The sequence below is a fragment of the Euleptes europaea genome, chromosome 3 (assembly GCF_029931775.1).
Source record: "Euleptes europaea isolate rEulEur1 chromosome 3, rEulEur1.hap1, whole genome shotgun sequence".
Lineage (NCBI taxonomy): Eukaryota > Metazoa > Chordata > Lepidosauria > Squamata > Sphaerodactylidae > Euleptes > Euleptes europaea.
In genome coordinates this window covers 90,046,492-90,069,163 of record NC_079314.1, presented here as the reverse complement: position 1 = coordinate 90,069,163, position 22,672 = coordinate 90,046,492, and the positions used below count along the sequence as shown (strand labels likewise).

General features: G+C 43.2%; 1 protein-coding gene across 1 annotated transcript in view; it reads left to right on the top strand.

Moving 5' to 3' along the window:
• The window catches only part of CACNA1I (calcium voltage-gated channel subunit alpha1 I), a 183,910-nt gene that overhangs the window by 112,708 nt on the left and 48,530 nt on the right, over positions 1–22,672 (top strand). The window contains exons 14-21 of the mRNA XM_056846177.1: positions 3,969–4,141; positions 5,505–5,924; positions 7,528–7,628; positions 8,928–9,051; positions 10,804–10,872; positions 12,317–12,501; positions 14,175–14,301; positions 15,440–15,565. Of these exons, the coding sequence (XP_056702155.1) occupies positions 3,969–4,141; positions 5,505–5,924; positions 7,528–7,628; positions 8,928–9,051; positions 10,804–10,872; positions 12,317–12,501; positions 14,175–14,301; positions 15,440–15,565 (1,325 nt within the window). The remainder of the gene's footprint in view (positions 1–3,968; positions 4,142–5,504; positions 5,925–7,527; positions 7,629–8,927; positions 9,052–10,803; positions 10,873–12,316; positions 12,502–14,174; positions 14,302–15,439; positions 15,566–22,672) is intronic.

Here is a 22,672-nt window from a genome sequence, read left to right as displayed (position 1 = left end):
CTGTAAGTCTATAGTGGCCTGGAAAAATAAAGTGCCCTTAATGTCTGTAGAGCTTAGCTGAAAAAGTAGAAAAGCACTGTCCTTCAGTGTTACTACTCTGAAGATGCCTGCCACAGTTGCTGGCGAAACGTCAGGAAAGAAAATACCAAGACCACGGTCACACAGCCCGGATAACCTGCCTTCTGTGATCTCCTCCAGAGGTGCTGGGCTGGTTCTTGCGATCCTGTTGGGTTCCGACGACACCCTACCAGGGTGAGTGAGGCCAGGGTGTCCATGCGTAACTCTCTCGACCAAAAAAGGTCATGCCGGCAGAAGGGACTCAAAGGCACCCTGGCCCAGCACCCCGAGCCGGGTGAGTAAGAGGGGGGCAACACCCCATCTCTCCCCCCTTCACGAGGCACGGCACCAGAAATGATGTAGTAAACGGGTTCGTGGGGGGTGATAGAGACCCGAGATCATTATCAAGAAAAAGTTTATTTGCAGCTGCTGACTCAGAGGCCCTAGTGGGGAGAAATCTCTGAGTCCCGATCATACTGAGGAAGGGATATTTATCCAAATTCAAGATATGACAACCCATCAACATTCAGGGTAAAGCTGATAGCACTACAGACATAGAGGCGGCTCAGTACAGTTGCAGTTTCATCCAGTTTCTCCTATCATTGTTTATAGTTCACTCTGACACTCCATGACTCCCACTTACTTAAAGCACACAGAGAGCAAGCCTGTATCTAGGTAGACATTCCTTCCCCCAGCTTCCCTAGCAGTCTGGATGCCAATTATTACCAGGAGATCTTTTGGGCCACTGTTACAGCATAAAACATCTTAAGAAGCTTCTTTTTTCCCAAGGTATGATCTGAATCCACAAAGATGCATTTTTGTATCTGGAGGCTTTGTGCCCTCGCATTTCTGCTTACAAGAGGTAGTGTTGTGACAGTGCACTTCTAAAGAACTTTTGGTGTCCTTTGGCCATGTTGTAGCTCAGAGGCCGTGTTGTTGTTGTTTTCTTCTGTCTGAAAGGAAGGGCTCTTGATTCAGACGGGGACGGTGATTTTCTAGACAGGGTTGACAAAATCTGGATGGTTGGATGATTTGTCTTGAGTTTACAGGAACTAGGATAAAGATGCTGATGGATTTGGCCCCCCACACTGAGGGTTAATCAGACCCCTAGTGTCCAAATTGCAGAAGCAAATCAGACAAATGGGAAAAAATCTGCCTAAAATATTCAGTGGCTACTGTCTTGACATAATGATACCTGGGGTTTAATCACAAATAAAATCAGCCAAGAGTCAGAAGAAGCAGGAAGGATTTGTGTGATAGCTATTCTTTTGAGGGCACTGGCAATATTGCAGGCAACGCTCACACACAATCACAAGATCAGGTCAATGTAGAAACAGAACGTTAATTTAGTACTGGCGGTTGTACAGGCTATTTACAACCCTGAGCATTCTAGCTAAGGGGCTAGAGAGAGAGAGACTAGTTCTACTTTGTCAGGATTACACAGGGAGTTGTCTATGCAGAAAAACGGAGATGTCTATGATGAATAACAATGGAGATTATATGAATCACCAAGAGCCCAAGCTATGGGTTGGATCCCCCAGTGTATTTTGCTAATGAGGGGAGGGGGTGATTTTCACCATTTCCCCTTTCCACTAAAGTACTCTGATTCACCTCTCATGCAGTTCCTATGGATCTCCTCTCCCCCAGGAACAACTTTTGGGGGATCATATCAGGCTGCAGTGGGAGGGGAGAGGCGAGGAAGTCTTGTTCCACTGATGAAACGCCTTTCGTTAGCTGAGTTTTACGACAGGATTCAAGCCTACCAGTGGGGCCAGTGTTCAGAATATGATGGTGAGGAACTATTCTCACAAAATGCTGTAGTTGGCAAGGGATCCCTAAAAAAGGAATCTTAGACTTGGGCCTTAGTAAACTGGTAAAAAGACTTGAAGAGAAAGTATGTTTTGCTGTGTAAATGCTGTGGTTTTTTTAAATTTCTATTTGATGTGGAGTTTTAAATATATGTTGCTGTTATTTAAAACATAGGCCTGTAGAGTAAGAAAGAGGGAAGCTGGCTGGGTGAGCGAAGTGTGTCATGATGGGCCGGGAGCTGTACCCGAAGGGGGGGGGATTTACTGGGTGGTTCAGAGAGAGGCTTTGTGTGAGAATTCATGCTGAGCAGTGTGTGTGTGGAAGAAGGAGCTTGAGTAAGGGGCTGTAGAGTGTGAGAGAAATCTGGGTTCTGTGTGGAAGCTATTAAACGGGGTGGCAAGTTGGGAAGTTAAGCATTGTGGAAGTTACTGGCCTAAGTGGCAAGAGAAGAAAATAAGTCCTCTGTGGAGGTTATTAGCCTAAGTGGCGAAGTTTATTTAAGAAAGTTTAGAGAACTTACTGAAACAATTATGCCTCTGTACCTAACTGAAACCACTAAGCTTTTTTTTTGCTGTCAAGTCACAGCTGACTTATGGTGACCCCATAGGGTTTTCAAGGCAAGAGATGTTCAGAGGGGGTTCGTATTGCCTGCCTCCACGTCAGGACCCTGATATTCCTTGGAAGTCTCCCATCCAAATACTAGCCAGGGCCAACTGTGCTTAGCTTCTGAGATCTGACGAGATCAAGCTTATTAACCTTACAGAAAGCACGACGTTGTTCTACTTATAAATAAACTCTATGTTTAAGAAAAAACAACTGTTTATCTTAGAATAAAGGATCCCCTTTTACCTCAGAGCCACCCCCACGCAATGACCATTCTGTCATTCTGCCATGTACAACAAAGCCGTCCTGTTCTTCGGCTCCAACTAAGAATTCTGAGGTGAGAACCTTTGGCGGCAGCGAAAATCAGGAAAGAAAGGAAGCAGCATAACACACATCACCTCAGAACACTACAGAGAGGTGCCTTTACAGAGATTACATATAGAGGGGTCAAACAGAGAAAGGGAAAAACGTTACAATAGGTAAAGCTTGCGTTTGAGTTAGATGTTGTCTTTTGTTTTCTGTGCAATGCTCTTTGCTTATTTGCCCTGTATTCCCCACACCTGTTGCCTCCTACTGCTTATTTTACTAGCTGTGGGTTTTTAAGAGGGACGTGTGTTCTAGGATGGTGTGTTGAGGTACACTACCTTGGGAGTCCTGGCACTTCAGGCCCTTAAAACCCCTGATGTTTCAAATGTACTCCCATGGTCTGTGGCTCAATGTACAATCTGTTGCCAGGGAAGCTGGAGTGAAACTGGCGGTAGCTTAAATGGTGCCGCTTGCCTCCTAGAGAGACCAAATGAAGGTCAATTGTGCTGGTTTGAGGACAAAAATGGGCCACTCACATCCAGGGGGCACAGCACCCTCCCACAGGGCGGTTAATGCCTTTTCCAGTTGCTCTCTTTGTTCTGTGTTCTGCCTTTTTAATACGTGCAGGCATGCGCTTGCAAAGGGAACAAAGCTACAGCTGTCACCTGTTCTAAAGAAAAAGCCAGGCATTGAGAGTTCACTGGTGTTGGTTTATTTAAATGTCAGATCGCTAACAGCGAGCCCAGCTGTCATTATACCATTGGTTCTGCCTCTGCCACAGTGGAGCACCTATGGCAGGGACCCTCTCTGCACAGGTTAATGCAAAGCAAATGAACCCTGCCCTGTGGGCATTACAGAAATAAGCTTTCTTTCTCCAAAGGAGAGGAGATTAAATGTTTCTAGATTCTGAGAAACTTCTCTAGCAGAAGCTGATGGTAGGTGATGGGGGAGGGCTACATTTTTATTTCCTATTTTTTTCCATCTTCTAGAGGCATTACTGCTGAGACAGCAGAAATGGAGAACCTCCATATCTGGGATTAGTACTTGAAGCCAGTTTCTTCAAGTTCACCACCCTTTGCATACAAAACATTTCTCTGCGTAAACATTGCCAGTAGAGAAGAAGAAAAAGTCCAAAGGGAAAAGAATGTTTTTTGCTCTCTGTCTCTCTCTTTCTTTTGTGTTTTCATGGTCAGACCCAAAGCTCTGTGCAGTTCCTATGACCCCAAATGGACATCTTGACCCCAGCATTCCCTGTCTAAACCAACCTGGGGCAGCTGCTGGAATTACTAATCCTTCCCGCCATACTCTGCAGCCAGACCAAGTCCTTGTTGCACTTCAGTCCAGAAAAAGCAGTGTGATGTCTTTGGTGAGTTAATTCAACCCATGCAAATGTAAAGCTACTTTGCTCAAGACCAATGTGCTGGAATGATTCGCATCCTTAATTCCTGAGATTTTGACTTGGGCGTGAACCTTAGTCCTTTTCCATCAAAGCACCTGTTCTGCTGCTGAGCTGGCCCTTAAAAGCCTGCAGCCAACAGTTTCTGCTTCCAGATCAGCCAGCCCCAGCCAGCCCCACCCATCTCCTACTGCTTATGCAGTCCTTCTGGTAGCCCAGTTCTGGGACACTTCACTTCCCACGTAGCTTAAGCACATCCCAGCATTGTGTGTGTGTGTGTGTGATGGCAAGAATGGGCACAATCCATTTCCTGTTCAGTGCCACTGAAATGAACAGGAGTTGTGCAAGAGAGCTCTTGAAGTTAGTGCTGGAAATATTCCTGGTAGGTAGTATCCAGTATGTGCTGTAGTTTTATTAGAAGAACCAGGCCAACACTATCAAACTTATATCTCCTGCTGTCCTTCCCTTTTCTTATTTCCCAAATAAATGTGAGGTGCTCAGAGTCAGTAGATCATAGCAAATGGGGACCTTGGAAGGGAATACCTAGGCTTGTATCCCTGCCTAGCCAAAAAGCCTTGGGCATTATCTCTCAGTTTAATCTGCCTCACACAGGCTTGTTGTAAAGATAAAATGGTAGGTCATCTCATGTATGCTGAAAGTGGTGAATACCATCTGCAAGGCAGAATATCCATTACATTGTACTACTATGGCAATGAACACCAACGTCAAGTGAGATTTGCTCTTTAAATCTCAAATGCTGAATTTGTTTCATATTTTGATGAACTTTGAAGGAGAAAGGAAAAAACCAAGGGGCACAGTGATGGGGATGTAGCATTGCGTGACAAGATGGCTGAGTGTCCCATGAAGAAATGAGGTCCAACGCGTCTACCAAGCTAGGGAAGCCATGGGTTTTTGTCTACTGATGCTCTCTCTTGTTCCTGTGGAACTGAGTGGAGAAGGCAAATGAGCAAACATTCTTTCCCAGTGTGGTGATCTCCACAGTGGCCTGTAGCTGCTGTTAGATGCAGCTGCCAGGAAATTCAGGGACACCTGATAAGAATCAAGGACCTCACAGGGCTTATAAGGGAGAGAGGGACAATCTTTCAACAGCGACTAAAAATCAGGAATGGCTCTACAAATCAGGGATTCTTGAAAGGTATATTTGTCCTCACTTTCTAGAGGCTTCATTTACTTGCAGTTTTGTGCTTTCCCTTATCTTATTGGCAGCCTATCTCTAGGAGGCATAGGGTGTGAGTCCAAGACTGAAAATACTAGCACATAACCTTCAAACTTGGGCTGAGGCACTGATCCCTTTCTTGGGTCTTTCTTACAGTCTAGCTCTCGTAGTTCTCACTATGGAGCCTGGGGCCGGAGCGGGGGCTGGGGGAGCCGGCGCTCCAGCTGGAACAGCCTTGCGCGGGGACACAGCCTCAAACACAAGCCTCCTTCAGCCGAGCATGAGTCACTCTTATCTGGAGAAAGGCACAGGACTTCTGAGGGAGAAAGAGAAGGGCTGGTAAGAGTTCGACACCATCGACGGACAGTCTCCCTAGATACTAAAGGCTCCTCTGAGCTGGTTGAGTTGGCACCACCTGTCCCATCCGGTCACAGGCCATCACGGAGAATAGGTGTGACGACAGGGCCTAGCGAGCATCAGGACTGCAATGGTAAAATGCCCACTATCACAAAGGACATCTTTCCAGAAATGAACAATCGCAAGGGCCACGGAGAAGATGAGGAGGAGATTGACTATGTGAGTACTTTTCTACCTTCATTAAAGAAATCATAAGAGTTTGCAAAGTTGAAAGTAATGATAGCAGGTATGTGAAGGAACGCTGGGCCCGCCCACAATTCCTCAGTGGCACTGTGCAACAGGAGATCACAGCAAAGCTGAAATACAGTGGTTTCCAAACTTCCTATCTCCATAAAGCCCTTTCCGCATCATTTTGAGTGTCAAGAAACCTGTGGCTATTGCAGAGGATCTTAGGGAATGTTCCAGGACTCATACTCAGTACATTGCTGGCCAGACCTGTTGGGCCTCATGTGAACTGAGAATGCACCCTAGAAACATGAAAAGTCCCCAATGGTTTTGCGTTGCAGAGCAAAACCAGCAGTAATGAACAAGCCTTCCAGGGAAATTTCTCATTGAAGAACCTCCAACAAGCTCCTGGGGAATGCAGGATGTCTAGAAACACAGAATGAAAAACATTGTTTTAATGACTAGTCTGGGTTAGTGTCTTCAACTGGAACAAGTCACACACTTGCTTGCTAATTGCTATGAGAGATTCCATTGCCCAGGCCCTGGATTCCAGCATAAGGTCTGGAGAAGGGGCAAATGGGTGTTAGGAGGCAGCATTTATCTTACATAAGCCCTTTGTTACCCTGGGAAATTCAGCCGCATAAAGATGTCTTTTTCATGTTCTACATAGTCCTGCTTGCTCGTAACTCTCAAAGCCCTTAGCACTTGAGGACCCAGTGGGATTTTACCAGCTGTGGATCCAGTGGGTTTTTAGGAAATGTCTGCTAAAAGGGGGGCCAGTTGGGAGACATCTCAAGCAAATAATGTGTTTCTATTCTGCTCTGAGCTGTTTTAGTAGTCTGTGCTTGTTAGTGGCATTAACTGTGGTACAATCAGCAATGCTTTCAGTCTGATTCAGAAGGCAATGCCGATTCTCTACTTTCTGGGAGGTAAATTAGCTCAATTAGTCCTGCTGTGGTGCAATGGGTTTGGGCTCTGATGACCCTGGAGCTCTCTTTCAGGCCCACCATTCTGTCATTCTAACTCAGACCATGACAGCCCCGGTGAATACTCTGCCCATGCCGTTATCATCCCTCAACTGTGATTTTAAGTCCTTTTCTTACCTTGAATGGGGCATGGCGAATCCTCTTTGGAATTCTGACACAGCATGGCGGGCGCAGTCACAAAATGGCTACCACAATATAGTGGCTGCAGGAATTGGAACCAGCCATCAAATGGCTGCTGCAGCTTAACTTCAGTCACACAATGAAGATTCTTGTGCTGTGATGGCTGCTGCTGCTGCTAAAGCAACGTTTTGAAATATCTGCACAGCCACTCAAATCTCCAGTGGCCAATCAGAAGCCTTGCTGGACAAATGTCCCACCTAGCTCTGCCCACTTTCTAAAAACATTTGTTGGGCACCAGGAATGATATTGGTGGGTGCCATTGTGTATGTGGGCACCACATTGGAGACCCCTGCTCCACAGAGACGAAAAGTCAGTAACTGGGAGATCTCCACATTGGTATTCTAGGCATAAAAGAATCAAAAGCAAGTGATCCTCCTGTGAATAAAGTCAAGAAAACAGCAACTTCTGACATTCTGCTTCCTTGTCCTCAGAGCCTATGTTTCCGTATCAAAAAGATGATAGAGGCCTACAAGCCAGACTGGTGTGAATTACGGGATGACTGGTCTATCTACCTCTTCTCACCCCAAAACAGGTGTGTCTCATGCATTTAGGATGGGGGGTGGGGCAGGAACAGGAACTGGGATGTGATGTTGTTGTACTGCCTTGAAATTTCATCATGGGAATAATTTACATTGCATTCCTAAGTGGAATGCCTGCACTGGGCTTAGGAGGCAACACAGCAGCGCTGCCTCTGCCCGGCGCCAAAAATCCGTGCAATCCTCATAGGGTTGCATGGGAGATACGCCATCTCGGCCTTAAAAAAGGGGGCCGTTCCTAAGCCGTAACGGCGGTCCCGTCCCCAATGGGAATGCCTCCCGGGACGCTGGGACACCCTGGGAACGCCCAAGACAACGATGCTGCCTTTGCCGGCATCCAGACGCTGGTGGAAGGCTTCATCGGTGTCCTGGCCCGGCGTCTGGGCCTTCACACCAGCGTTGGGGCCACAAACTCCGGCATACACTGCCTGGATACCGGCGCTCTGGGCCCTTGTGCCGGCACAGGCCTTCGCCAGCCTCCACGGCACTTTCATCCTGGCCGCCGGCACAGCTCAGGAATGCACGGTTTGTTACTTTCAATCCCATATGAACTGCCCACCTTTCAGAGTGCAGGACAGGCTTTGTCGTGACATTATCAGACACAACATCAAATTAGTAGCAATAATACAATGGCTTGGTACCATGTTAGCCCTCCTGCAGCCATCCCCTCTTTTTTTTCTCTCTCTCATATCTCCCCCTGCCAATCACTCTTGTTTTCTTTCCTTTCTCTTTGCCATTCCTTCCTTTATCTTCCCCCCCTTCCCTGCAGCTTGTTTTCCCAAGATCTCCCTATCCTTTAAACAAAACACTCTGTATCACAGTACAAAGCCTACAGGGACAGAGGATTTTATCCCAACAGTCAGAATGGGAGATTCCAAAAGTCTGTCACGAACTAATGCTGGATAGGTCAGTTACAGCGCCTTCAAGTGTAAACAGATGTCTGGTGGCACTTTTAAAGACCAATAACATTTGTTCCAGCATAAGCCTTTGTGAATCAGAGCTCACTTCACCAGATGCTTGAAATCCTTAGCAGATATATTTATGCTTAAAATTAAAAACAACAGAAAGGCAGGAGTGGGGAGATGTTGCAAAAAAAAAAAAAAAGGCCAGCTTGAAGCAACAACTAATCAAAGAGAAATCAATCCATTCAGTGTTGCCCCTAAGAGATACAGGAGGTTTAACAGGTAACATTGCAGAGAGTATCTGAATTCTCTTCTCTCATTCTCCACTTCCGCTAAACCTTCTCACTCCCTCTATAGTCCTTTAGTGCAGTTATTTTTTAAACTATCTTTTAGGTTCCGCATGCTCTGCCAAACTATCATTGCTCATAAACTCTTTGATTACATCGTCTTGGCCTTCATCTTCCTGAACTGCATCACTATTGCCCTGGAGAGACCTCAGATTGAACAGAGGAGCACAGTGAGTAATCTTTTTCCATAGCCTATTGGGATGGAACATAAGACCTTTGGGAAGCTTTGGTGGCACAGGTGCATGTGTTCTCCACAGCCTCTTAAATAAAGCATGAACAAAAATCCAATATCTTTCTAAGAATCTGTCACCAAAAAAGAAAAAAGAGAGCTTTTACTCTCAGCGTACTATCATACAGAAGATTGCAAAGTGGCTAAAAGAACCAGTGGCAAGTAGCAGCTAATCTCTTCTCATTTTTGCTGTTTTTTTTTTAGTTAGGTACTAGATTGTCTGGAACTTCCTGAGTGATTTCCTCCCATGCTGTTGTTAAAAGAGCTAATGCAGTGGTGATACTCCAGTGTCACATTTGATTACTCTTTACACAATGGTGAAGTCAGTGGACTTCCAGTTCTTCCAAAAAGCATTTAAAGGGAAGAGTAATCTTTCGTATTTGTGTTCATGATTTATGGAATAAAGTAGGATAGTAACGGTGCAGTTCTCTGCAGAGTTACTCTAGTGTAAGCCCATTGAATGAATGGGTTTAGGCTGAAGTAACTCTAAATAGAATTGGGCTGTGAGGATGACATTATGAAAGACAGATGTGAAAGACCAGGGAAGCACACATTCATTTATGCAGACTTGGTTTGTATGACCAAAGGAAGGCTATAGTATGTTCCAGGTTAATTAATGGGCATGCTGCAAGTGATCTTGAGAAAATGCCTAAAACGGAGGGTGGTGGTACTTCCAATCTCTGTTTGTGATTGTGAGAACATAGGGTTTGGATTAATTTTTCTGAAGTAAAATAGCATATGTTTGTTAAACACCTTCCCAGAGTCATGTACAGTCTTTGATTACATATCCAGTCTACCTGACACCTCCAAAACTTCAGAATGGTACATTTGTGCTTTCCTAAGATAGCTTCACAGATATATGGGAATGACAAAAAAACCACACCCCTTTCTTTAATCTTGGGGATCCATACAGCTGCAAAACATCTAAAAGTAGGGAAACAATCTGTGCCCATGACAGCTTTGCAGAAGAGATTAGATGTGATCATTTCTTTGTGATTTTCTTGAAATTAGTTTTTAAATGGGAGAACACACAGAGATAATTTTTCCCCCTCATTCACAAGAGATAGGATGTGAACCTTGGACATGTAGCAGTTTTGAAATCTGAGCATGCAGCATTTTCCAGTTCTTGGCAAGCTGTTTGTGCAAGCCAGACGACATGCATGGACCCCACAAATTCTCCCCAGTGAAGACTCAAAGCAGCTTACAACGTCATTCTCCTCTCCTCCATTTTATTCTCACAGCAGTAATCTGGTGAGGCAGATTAGGCTGAGAGAAAGGGACTGGTCCAGTGTAACACAGCAAGCTTCAGTAGCAGAGTGGGGATTCAAACCCAGGTCTCCCAGATCCTAGGCTGCACTACACTACAGCCACGCTCTTTGATTGTGGTCACTATATACCTGGTGATTCTGTATATCTGTAATATGAGAAGTCATCCTCAGGCATTTATTGGTCCACATACATTTGTATTTGCTTCATCTGTATTCAAACTCCACACAAGAAGTGGATGGAATCAAAAGAGTAGACTGAGAGGGAAGACAGCAAACCAGAACTTATTTGAGATGCTGGACAGAAAGAACCACTTGCCCCTAAAGTAGTCTATATTTTCACTCCTGTATTTTTATTAAAAAGCATAATTTCCCAATGATTTAAACTATCGCCAGGCATCTTGTGAGTCTACCTTTGTTTCTTCTAGGAGAGGATCTTCCTTACGGTATCTAATTACATCTTCACAGCAATCTTTGTTGCTGAAATGACGCTGAAGGTAAGTAACCACTAAGAGCTGCCAAACTATCCCACCCACCCGGTCCCAACTCTTTCAGCCTGCCTTGGAGGCATCAGAATCTAAAGTGCTCTCTCCCTGCTTCTACCAATTTCTCAGCTATGGCTGAGACAAAAGGAGGCAAAAGTGTTCAGCATTCGAGAAGTACTGCCCTCACTTTAAACAGGCTTTGCTTGTCTTCAGTGACACCATCACATAGCTAAATCTGTCTGGCTACTTAGTGTTGTGGTGTTATCCTGTTCGCTACTCCATCCCTGAGGAATTGGGATCACCCATGTGATCCGTAAAGGAATCACATTGCTCTCACTCAGTCATTTGTCCTCAGTGATATTACTATGACCCCAAATCTGTCTGGCTGTGTAGCATTGTGGTGCCATCATACTCACTATGCAGTTCCTGATTGGTTGGTATTGCTTCAGGAATAAGAAAGAAGCCTGACATTGATGCCCCTGCAGACACTGAAAACAGTGGCAGCAATTTAAAAATAAACTAATTGCACATTTAATTCCCCACCCCACACCCCTAGAAATAAATCTCCTTTCCCTTTCCAAAAGCACTCGGTTCAACCCAAAATACTGAAATGGGGGTTACACAGTCAGCATGGTCCTACTTCTTGGTGTTTATACTTCTAGAGCTTCCTTTCATGTGCCAGCATGATGGGGAGTACTAAAAATTAAAACCCTTTCATTTCCAAATCTCAGTTATCTTGAAACATCTAATTGTGAAAATTAACGATACCGATTGAGAGGGAATAGGGAGATAGTCAGGGTCTGGCCAGTTATTAGCGGGTTTCTGAAATGTCGGACAAGAGGCGAATTCAAGACAGGAATGGCTCAAGGCATTTTGCCACCCCAAGCACTCTCTCCCCTTGCCACCCCAGCTGGGTGTAAGACAAACTCTGCAGCCTATCTTGAACTAGGGCCAAACCTTGCGGTGGGAGTTGCACACTTCCTATACCTGTTCTGCTGCCACCCTGGTTGGACCTAAGGCAGACTACGGAGGCATTGCCTTTGGAACCTTCCCTGGATCCAGCCAGAAATGCACAAGGAGAAGGTATGGGGCCTCTTTCCATCTGGTGCCTCAGGTGACCAAATGACCAGTAAACTGGTCCTGATTCATAACCTCTAATTTTCATCTTTTATTCCCCAGCATTTAATTTGAGAAAAGAGACAAAATGCCACAACAGTGTCAGTAATAAATTTCCCACTGATTCCTCAACTGTCAGGGGCTCAAGGGTTCCCGCTCTGAGGGAAGGGCATCTTGCAAGCTTGGGTTTTCCCGCCCTTTTGCTCGGGGAGCTTGCAAGATGCCCTTCTACCTCAGAGCAGAAAGAACCCTCTCGGTGAGTACCAGGGCTACATTCTGTGACTAAGCATGGCCCTGAAGCATTCACCCTGGCTGCTCCATGTTTTCTCATCTCCTCCAGGTAGTCTCACTTGGCCTGTATTTTGGGGAGGAGGCCTATCTCCGGAGCAGTTGGAATATTCTGGATGGCTTCTTGGTGTTGGTGTCTATCATTGACATCGTAGTTTCAGTGGCCTCTGCTGGTGGAGCCAAAATTCTGGGGGTACTACGAGTTCTCCGACTGCTGCGTACTTTACGCCCCCTCAGGTGAGATTCAAGAGCCCAGTTCTCCCTCATCCACTCCTACAGACAATGTCTCAGAAATAATGCAGATGTTTTGTTGAGATAAGACATTGATAAAATTATTGACTACTGTTCAGAGCTCATGGTGGGCATGAATTATTTCACAATAGGACCCATCAAACTGGGAGAGAGGGAGGCAGAGAGAGTGTCCTGTGTGAGAAGTGTGATGAGCTGGCACATGAAGCAGATTTGTCAGGGTCTTTGACAAGTTGCTCAGACAATGAGACAATGAGAAACAGGAAGTAATGCAGGATACATTATGGAGTGGTTGGCTACATGAAGAAGAAGAAGAGTTGGGTTTTATATGCCAACTTTCTCTACTACTTAAGGGAGAATCAAACCGTCTTACAATCACCTTCTCTTCCCCTCCCCACAACAGACGCCCTGTGAGGTAGGTGAGGCTGAGAGAGCTCTAAGAGAGCTGTGACTAGCCCAAGGGCACCCAGCTGGCTTCATGTATAGGAGTGGGGGAAACCAGCCCATTTCACCAGATTAGTGTCCGCTGCTCATGTGGAGGAGTGGGGAATCAAACCCGGTTCTCCAGATTAGAGTCCACTGCTCCAAACCACCGCTCTTTACCACTACAACATGCTGGCTCTCAAGCTGAAGACCATCTAATACTGGTAGTTTGAAGTGGTTGAAGGTAAGTTGCAAAGCAGGTGCAATTCTCTGTTCTGACCCTAGAGGGCAGTGCATCCCTCACCTGGCCAAGTGGTACAGGGAGCCACAGTTCAAAAACTGCAGTGCCCACAAAACATTATTTCTTTCCCATACTGTTTCTTTCGGTCTTAGTCTCTCACACATGCACGCAAACATATATATGCATATTTAGTCTCTCATTACTGGTTCCTTCAGCACAGCAGGTTGGCCAGTGGACAACTCTAGAGATCATTAATAAAACACGATGTTCAGTTACAAGGTTCCTGAAAACTGTCATTCACTAGAGCTGTGCCGCTTCTCCTCCCAGCCACAAGCATATCCAGAGTCTTGCAATGTCATACAGTAACAAATTCAAGTATGCTTATGAGGGCTAAAAACAGCTCTTGTAAGCACTGTGTGAAGATTGCTTAACATGTGGCAAATTTCCTACAAAGTTTTTCTTGCAAATTGCACATATTTGTGTATGATGAATTCACACAGGGTATAGTGCTTAGAGTGCCAGACTAGGAGCTAGGAAATCTACAATCAAATCCCTATTCAGCCATGATGGTCACTAGGTGAACTTGGCCTTCCCTCAGCCTAATCTATTTTACAGAGTTGTTGGGAAAACCATGGGCACTAGCCTGAGCTCCTTGGAGCAAGGGCAGGATTAAAAAAATGTACAGATAGATATAAACAGTCATGTCTCTTTTGCAATATAAATGGAATATATCTATATGCATTTGTGCGTGCAAGCATGTACTGTGAGAACCAGCGTGGCAATTAGGACATGTGCACATGTTCATCAGATCTGATGATAAAGCACTGACAGCTCATAGTTCATACACAGAAGTGATATTCTTTTAGGAAACATGTCATGTTGCCAAGAGTTTGAGGGGCAGCTGTGTCATGATACTTGCCAGACCACTTCTTAGTACACAGGGAAGAGCCATTCAGTCTCCCTTATTGCTGCCCGTCACGGTGCTTTTTTTCCCCAGGGTCATAAGCCGGGCACCGGGCCTCAAGCTGGTTGTTGAGACACTCATTTCGTCCCTCAAGCCCATCGGGAACATCGTCCTCATTTGCTGTGCTTTCTTCATCATCTTTGGCATTCTTGGGGTGCAGGTATCGTTACCATTGTCGGCAGTGAAATGTATCTCTACCCCCCTTTTAGTCTCAACCTACAAGCATGCCTAGCATTTGCTTGCTTTTAAGCTCTTGCCTCTTATAATAGAGTCCTAGGTAAGTAGGCGGGGATGCATCAAGAGAAGCGAAGCAGGCTTTTCATTCACTGTTGCAACAATAGTGCTCCTCCACCCCCCAACACACATTCCCGTGCAAAGTGCTGTCCTTGGCATCCATCTAGGGTTGCCTTGGTTCTCAGGCAGGTTGCTAGCTGTTCTCTGAGAATGCATCCACCGAGAAAGTAAGACAGAACAATGCCCCTCTGAATAAGCTGGGTAAGTAGTTTTCCTTGCTTCCCAGTTGTTCTCTGGTCAGATTCCTGAGTGCTAGATGGAAGGGGTGATTTTTTCAAATGAAGAGTAGGGTTGTGATTCTGAGCTGCAGCAAGATCCTGCCCGTGCTAGAATAAAAAGCTGTTTACCTGTCAGGTTTGAGATGCGTGAGACAGCAGACAACTTACCTGCTTTTAAAAAACCCTGACCGTTGTTATTTTTTGACTCTCCCCCACGTTCTAAGCACTGAATCCACCCATGGCTGTTTGGGGAAGAAAAGGTGACATCCTCTTTATTTTGGGCTTCTGCTGCAGTGGTCTGCAGGCGTGGCTGTTGCTTCTAGCATGGGGAAGGATGTGCTGTACTTCATCTGTATGCAACCTGCTCCAGTAAGGCCAGTTTCCCAATTTTACAGCTAACGTGCGACACCATCCACAGCCTTTGCAAATGCAAAAATCTAGTTTCTGCCATAAGGTAAAGAGACTTGCGGGAAACTTGTAAAAAAGTCACATCATGGAAAATTTATTTGAAAGTAGCTGAGAAGCAGGGAATATTTTCAAGCAATCTGTCAGCCTTTAATAGGCATAAAAACCATTTGGGAACAGGATAATTCTAAAATGGACTGAAGAATGAGTTTGGATGCAGTTGAATCCAATCCCGCTCCTTCCTTTCCCCCTTCCTTCCATATGGATGCTAGGTAGCAAAAGGCTAGGTTGGAGTTAGCAACTTAGGGCTCTTTTCCCCATAACCAGTTTCACATCAGTTCATGCTGGCAGAGGCTATGACCATGTGGTTTCTTCTTGCAGCTCTTTAAGGGGAAGTTCTACCATTGCCTCGGTGTGGATATCCGAAACATCACCAACAGGTCAGACTGCATGGCTGCCAATTACAAGTGGGTACATCACAAATACAACTTCGACAATCTGGGGCAGGTAAATGTGGACCCTCCATGTTACCTTACCCTTGTATGTATTTCCATAAGGCACTGCACGCTCTAGATCTGAAAGGAACAGCCGCACCTGTAAAGGAAAGGCTGTGTGTGTAACAATGGGAGGTGATGGTACCCCGCAAAAGTAGTTAAGTTTCATCTTCAAAACTTACATCCAGTTTTGGTTTCCACGTTCTAAAACAGAAATGTGTTACAGAAGAGAGCAGCTGGAATAGCAAAGAGCACAATCCAGCAAACTAGGGCATGTCTAAGTCTCAGTGATTAGTTGCGCTTGTATGTATTTATTTACTTCCTTTATACTAGGGCTGTCAAAAAAAAAAAATTCGGTACAGTTCGGATTCGGCCGAATTTGGCCCTTGTGGGTTCGGTACGTGCCGAAGTCCGAACTCCCCCACTTCGGATCCGTTCAATTCGGCGGGAATTCAAAGTTCGGGAAAAAAATTCGGCCGAATAAAGCCATTAAAAACACAACCGCGCCTTTCCGCGGCTCTGGGGGGGGCATTTTTGGGCTTAGAGGTCCCAAACTTTCAGCAGAGCTTCAAAGGACGTATATTGAAAGACTCCCCAAGTTTTGTAAAGATTGGGTCAGGGGGGGCTGAGATATGGGCCCTGAAAGGGGTCCCCCCCACCCTTAATGTGGATCTCTCCGCAGAGCTTGCCGCCCAAGCACAAAGCTCCCGGCCGACAAACAGCTGATGAGAGCAAGGGCGGGGAAGGTGCTAAGAACTTTGCAAAGCAACACAACTGCAGAGCAACCCCTTTGCAAATATGCAAAGGGCGGGGCAGGTGTGAAGAATTTTGCAAAACAATACAACTGCAAAGCAACACAAGCACGCAATGCAAAACCTTTGCAACAGTGCATAGCAACACCTGACACCTGGGAGTTTGCATACCATGGAAAGGGACAGAGGCAGCTAGCTATGCATAATGAGCAGGAGGGGGTGGAATGTCTCCTTTTGCATTGGACTTGGGACCAGGCAGATGCATTCTTTAAGTCACCATTTGAAAACCAGTTTTGAGCAAGCATCAATAACCTAACTGATCTTATGAATGAGGAAAAACCTGAAGAATAAAAATGAAGCCCCCCCTCAAACCAGGGAGAGAGAGACTGGAGGGGGAACACACACCCCAGGCAGAACCGGCAAAAGCCCCCTTTGGCTTCCCCCCCCCACCCACAGAAACTGCTCCCTCCCCACACACACACACAGACTCTGCTTTCCCCCCCACACACACACAGAAAAGAAAAAATATAGATTAAAGCCCCCAAAGGGGTCTTACTGTGGCTGTCTTCTGTTCCAGCAGGAGGGGCTGGGAGGCTGGGTAATCCAATATGATTCCATTTGTATCCAATATAAGATCCATATGTATGCATCTCTCGAGGGTGATCCATTCATCCCAATAGGGGAAAGGGGAAAGCCCATATCTCGGGGGGGCCCTGACCCAATGTTTACAAAACTTGGGTGGTCTCTTAAAAAGCCTTGACTGAAGCTCCGCCGAAAGTCTGGGATCGGCACACCCAAAAATGCGCCCCCTGCAGCCATGGAAAGAGAAAAGGGGGGGGAGCCAATATTTCAGCCCCCACTGAACCCATCTTTACAAAACTTGGGTGGTCTCTTAAGAGGGATTCTCTGAAGCTATGACAAAAGTTTGGGGGCTGAACCCCCCAAAAAGCGCCCCCTGCAGCCACGAAAATGGAAAAGGGGGGAGAGGAAAAAGGGGTGGAGCCCATATCTCGGGGGGCCCTGACCCAATGTTTACAAAACTTGGGGGGTATCTTAAGAAGCCTAGTCTGATGCTCCGCTGAAGGTTTGGGGTCGGCACACCCAAAAATGCGCCCTCTGGACTTCCACTTCCGTTGCTGATCACCGTGGCAGCACGATTCTCGAGCCCCGATCAAAGTGGCAAGGGAGGGAGGGAATCCCCCCTCCCCCGAACAACAGCCACGGCTCCCCTTGAAGTAGAGGGGAAGCTGAGCAAGCGGCCGGCTCGCGGCTTGCCCTTGATGCGCTCCCTGCCTTGGAAGCGGCGGGGAGCGTTCGGGCGAACCAGCGGAGAAGCAGGCGCCATTGTTCTCAGGCTGATCGGGACGGCGGTTTAAAGGCACGGAAGAAACAACAGGTTTTTTTTTTACTCTTTTGATGTACAACTAGTGATTCACGGGGGTGTCTGGTGGTATAACTCATAGGGAGAAGCAAGCTGGTTTTTTTTTTCTATACTTGCTAACGAATACAAAAAGAAACTTGGCTTTTTGCCAGACTGTGGCGCAGTTGAATTTCCTGCTCTGTTGACTTTGACAGTTTTAAGAGATATCCAGCAGATTTATGATCACTGAGCTGGCTCTTCAAGATTGACTTTACCAGTTAAATGCTCCATTACTGAGATTCTTTGAACTGATGTTGTGAGACTGTCATCTCTCCCCCCCCCCCTCTCCTCTCCTTTGGATTACAAATGTTGCATTTTTGAGCCCTTCAATGGGAGATAAAGAAGGAAAAAATAAAAAGGACTCAGAAAAGCACCCTAAAGTACTTATTAAAGACCCCAAGACCCTTCAGACTCAATTATCTATGCAAACAAAAAGAAGACCATCTCTCACTAGTCCAGCTATTTCTCCAGATTCCTCCCCAGTAACAGGATCAACTTCTTTGGCAAAAATGACTAAGAAAGCTGATGCCACGCTGAACTCTTTGCAAGAGCTGCTAACAAAAACACTTCAGGAAGTGACATCAGTTAAAACTGAAGTGGTTGAAGTCAAAAAAGAAGTGACAGAAGTAAAATCTGAAGTTGTCTCAATGAAGCAAGATATGGACTATGTAAAGCAAGGTCTTAACCAGAATACTGCAGCTATCTCAACATTGCAGGACTCTATCTCAGCTTTGACTGTGAAGCAAGACAAGTTGGAGGCGAAACAGCAAAAACAAGCAAAGGATAATAAAGAAACCAGAAAAAAGGTTGATACTATGGAACTTGTACTGGAGGCCCGCCAGGAACGTGAAGAACGGCAAGAGGATAATGTGGCGATGTTAGAAATGCGGATAAAGGAGAGCTGGATTCGTATTCGCGGATTTAAAGAACGGACTGAAGGTTCTGACCTGAAAGAATATTTGAAAGTGCTCCTGGCTGATTTTTTGCAAGAAGAAGAAGCAATAGTGGAAGGGATGATAATTACAGCTTATAGAGTCAACTCTGCTTATGCAGCCAGAAACAAAGTTCCAAGGGATTGCTTGGTACAGCTTTTTTCAAGATCTCACCGGGACCTGATACTAAATAAACATTACAACAATCCTTTAACAATAGAAGGTCAACCAGTGAGACTAATGAAGGAGATACCAGGGAGACTACTGAGAAAAAGAAAGGAGTTTGCAGAATTGGTGGCAAGGCTGAGATATAATGGAATACAACATAGATGGGAATACCCTCAAGGAGTCTCATTTATATTCAAAACAAAGAGGTTCAAACTTACTGACATGGCTAAAGTTGATCAGTTCTTTCGGAGATATGAAGGAGAATTAAGTAAACCACCACAACAACCAATTAAAGAACTGGTTGAAAAGAATCTTACAGAGAATGAGAAGGCTGCAGAAGCTTCAGGAGGAAAATCTCTGACGGAAGAAGAGGACACAGACTGAATTAGGGTCTGAGGATTTATGAGAAGGAGATGGGGATACTATTGGGGGAGGAGGGGGGGAAGGGGTATTATACCTGGGGGAAAATTTGAGTTACTAACCAACAAATGATGAAGATACTATCATGGAATGTTAATGGTTTAAACTCTCCAAATAAGAGGAGAAAAATATTCTATCATCTACAGAAATCAAAAGCTAACATTTTTTGTTTACAGGAGACACATATTTTAACAAAAGAGGTTTTAAGATTAGAACAAAATAAATTAGGTAAACTGTTTACTTCATGTAATGATAAGAAAAAGGTTAATGGAATAGCTATGTACATTCCTTTAATATTTGAACCAAAGATGTTGTATAAAGACAGGGAAGGGAGGATTTTGATGGTAGAGGTTCTGTGTGGTTACCAAAAAATAGTATTAGTCGGTATATATGCACCTAATAATAACCAAAAATTATTTTATATGGATCTAATATCGACATTGGCTGAATATGCTACGGAAAATATGTTATGGATGGGTGATTTCAATGGAGTAACAGATCCTCGTTTAGATAGATCAGCAAAAAAAAAACAGGGGAAATTTGAAGGTAAAATACCTGGTATTTTTGATCATTTAACAGAACAATGGGAAATGTTTGATGCGTGGAGAATGAAAAAAGGTAATAAAAAGGGATATACTTTTTACTCTTCAAGACATAAATCTCACTCTAGAATAGATATGATTTGGCTATCTAAAGATATTATATGCAAACTAGATGACCTTGAAATTTTACCGAAGGTTCTTTCAGATCATAATGCACTGTTGTTGCAAATGAATTTGGGAATTAAGAAAAACAAATCTTGGCATATTAATGAATATTTATTAAAAAATAAGAAAATTACAGACAAAATAAAAGTAGAAATACAACATTATTTTCAAGATAACATAAATAAAGGCACATCTGAAGATGTTGTCTGGGATGCGGGGAAAGCAGTGATAAGAGGCATTTTAATACAACAAAACTCGCGGTGGTTTAGAGAAAGAGAGTCAAAAAAGAAAAAAATACTGGAGGAAATTAAACAGGCGGAAATACAGTTAAGAAAAGCACAAACCAAATTACTTAAACAAGAACAGATTGATAAAATAAAAACTTGGCAACAACAATATGAGATTTTATTAACTACCGATATAGAAAGAAAAATATTATATAATAGACAAAGATTTTTTGAACATTCAAATAAACCAGGCAAAATGTTAGCATGGCAACTTAAACATAAAGAGAGGAGAAAGCCAATATTGAAAATAAGGAAGGATGGAAAAATTTTATTAGATAAACAAAAAATTACAGAAACTTTTATAGATTATTATTCTAATCTTTATACACAGGGAATAGTTTTAGAAAAAGAGATAGAAAAATATTTAACACAATTTGTATGGGATAAAATCTCACAGGAACAGAAAGAATTATTAGATGCAGAAATAACATTAGAGGAGTTAAAATCAGTAATAAAGAAAAGTAAATTAAACAAAGCACCAGGAGAAGATGGCTTCACAAATCTTTATTACAAAACTTTTATGGATCAACTATCACCAAATTTATTGAGAGTTATGAATAATTGTATACAGGGAGGATCCATTCCAAATACCTGGAAGAAAGCAAATATAGTTTTAATACCTAAACCAAACGCTGATTTAATGGAAGTTAAAAACTATAGACCAATATCATTATTAAACAATGATTATAAAATGTTTGTGATGATTTTAGCGAATAGATTGAAGAAAATTCTTAATAGTATTATACATGAAGACCAAGCAGGATTCCTTCCGGGGAGGTTAATCAATCAAAATGTTAGAGTTGTGTTAGACTTACTAGAATATGCAGAATTTGATAATACACCTTTTGCAATGATATTTTTAGATGCAGAAAAAGCGTTTGACAATGTAAATTGGAATTTTATGAGGAAAGTGTTAGAATATATGGGTTTTGGTGATAAATTTCAAAAGGTTATTGGAAATATTTATACTTGTCAAACTGCTAAGCTAATAATTAATGGAGAATTATCATCACAATTTGAAATACAAAAGGGCACCAGACAAGGGTGCCCCCTTTCACCACTGTTGTTTATTATTATTTTAGAGGTATTGATGAGAAAAATTAGAATGAATGCAGAGATTGTAGGTTATAAAATAGGGAGAAATCATTATAAAGTTAAGGCATATGCAGATGATTTAGTGTGTTTTTTAACTGATCCTATTACTCAGATAGCTGAATGGAGCAAAATGATTGAGGTTTACGGAAAACTTGCAGGCTTTAAAATAAACAAAAATAAAACTAAAATATTGGTCAAAAATATTACACTCTTGCAGCAGCAGGAATTAGCGAGAGTAACAGGTTTTGGTATAGAACATAAAGTAAAATATCTGGGAATATGGTTAACTCCTAACAATTTTAACCTATTTAAAAATAATTATGAAAAAACATGGCAACAAATAAATACCGATTTGACAAATTGGGAAAAAATACCCTTATCATTGTGGGGTAGAGTATCGGTGATTAAAATGATGGTATTACCCAGGATGCTTTTTTTATTTCAAAATTTACCGATTATTAAGGGGTTCAAAGTTTTTAAAATTTGGAAGAAGGATATTCAAAAATTTTTGTGGGGAAAAGGAAAACATAGAATAGCGTATAAAAATTTGATTCAATTAAGAGAAACAGGAGGATTAGGTTTACCTGACTTGCAACAATATTATGAGGCTTCCTGCTTTCTCTGGTTAAAAACCTGGATTAAATTAGAAAATTATCGATTATTAGAGTTAGAAGGGTATAATCTTCGATATGGCTGGCATGCATATCTGTGGTATGAAAAGGAAAAGGTAAACAGAGATTTTAAAATTCATATTATTAGAGCTGGGTTATTTCAAATTTGGACAAAATATAAGAAGACTTTAGAAAATACGACCCCGGGGTGGATTAATCCAATAGAAGCTTATATGAAGAGGGGAAAACAATTAAACTTAGATATAGAGATATATAGGGGTATTATTGAATGGAAGGAGAGTAAATGGGCTTTAAAAAGCAGGGAAGAGTTAAATATAAAAGACTGGTTTTTATATTATAAACTACAAGATATTTTTAATAAAGATAGTAAACTTGGATTCAGTAAAAATAAATCCGAGTTAGAAAAGATATTAGATAAAGGAAATAAAGGATTGATTGGTAGGATGTATAAATTATTGATGACTATTAATTTAGAACAAGAAAGAATTAAACCAGTCATGATCAAATGGATGCAGGATTTAGGATTCAATATAGACCTGGATAAATGGGAAAATTTATGGAAGAGGGAGTTTAAATTTACAATAACTAATGAAATTAGAGAAAATCTCTATAAAATGTTTTATAGATGGCATATAACCCCATTTATGATATCTAAAATGAACAGTCAAGATAAAGGAATCTGTTGGAAATGTGGAAAAGAAAGAGGA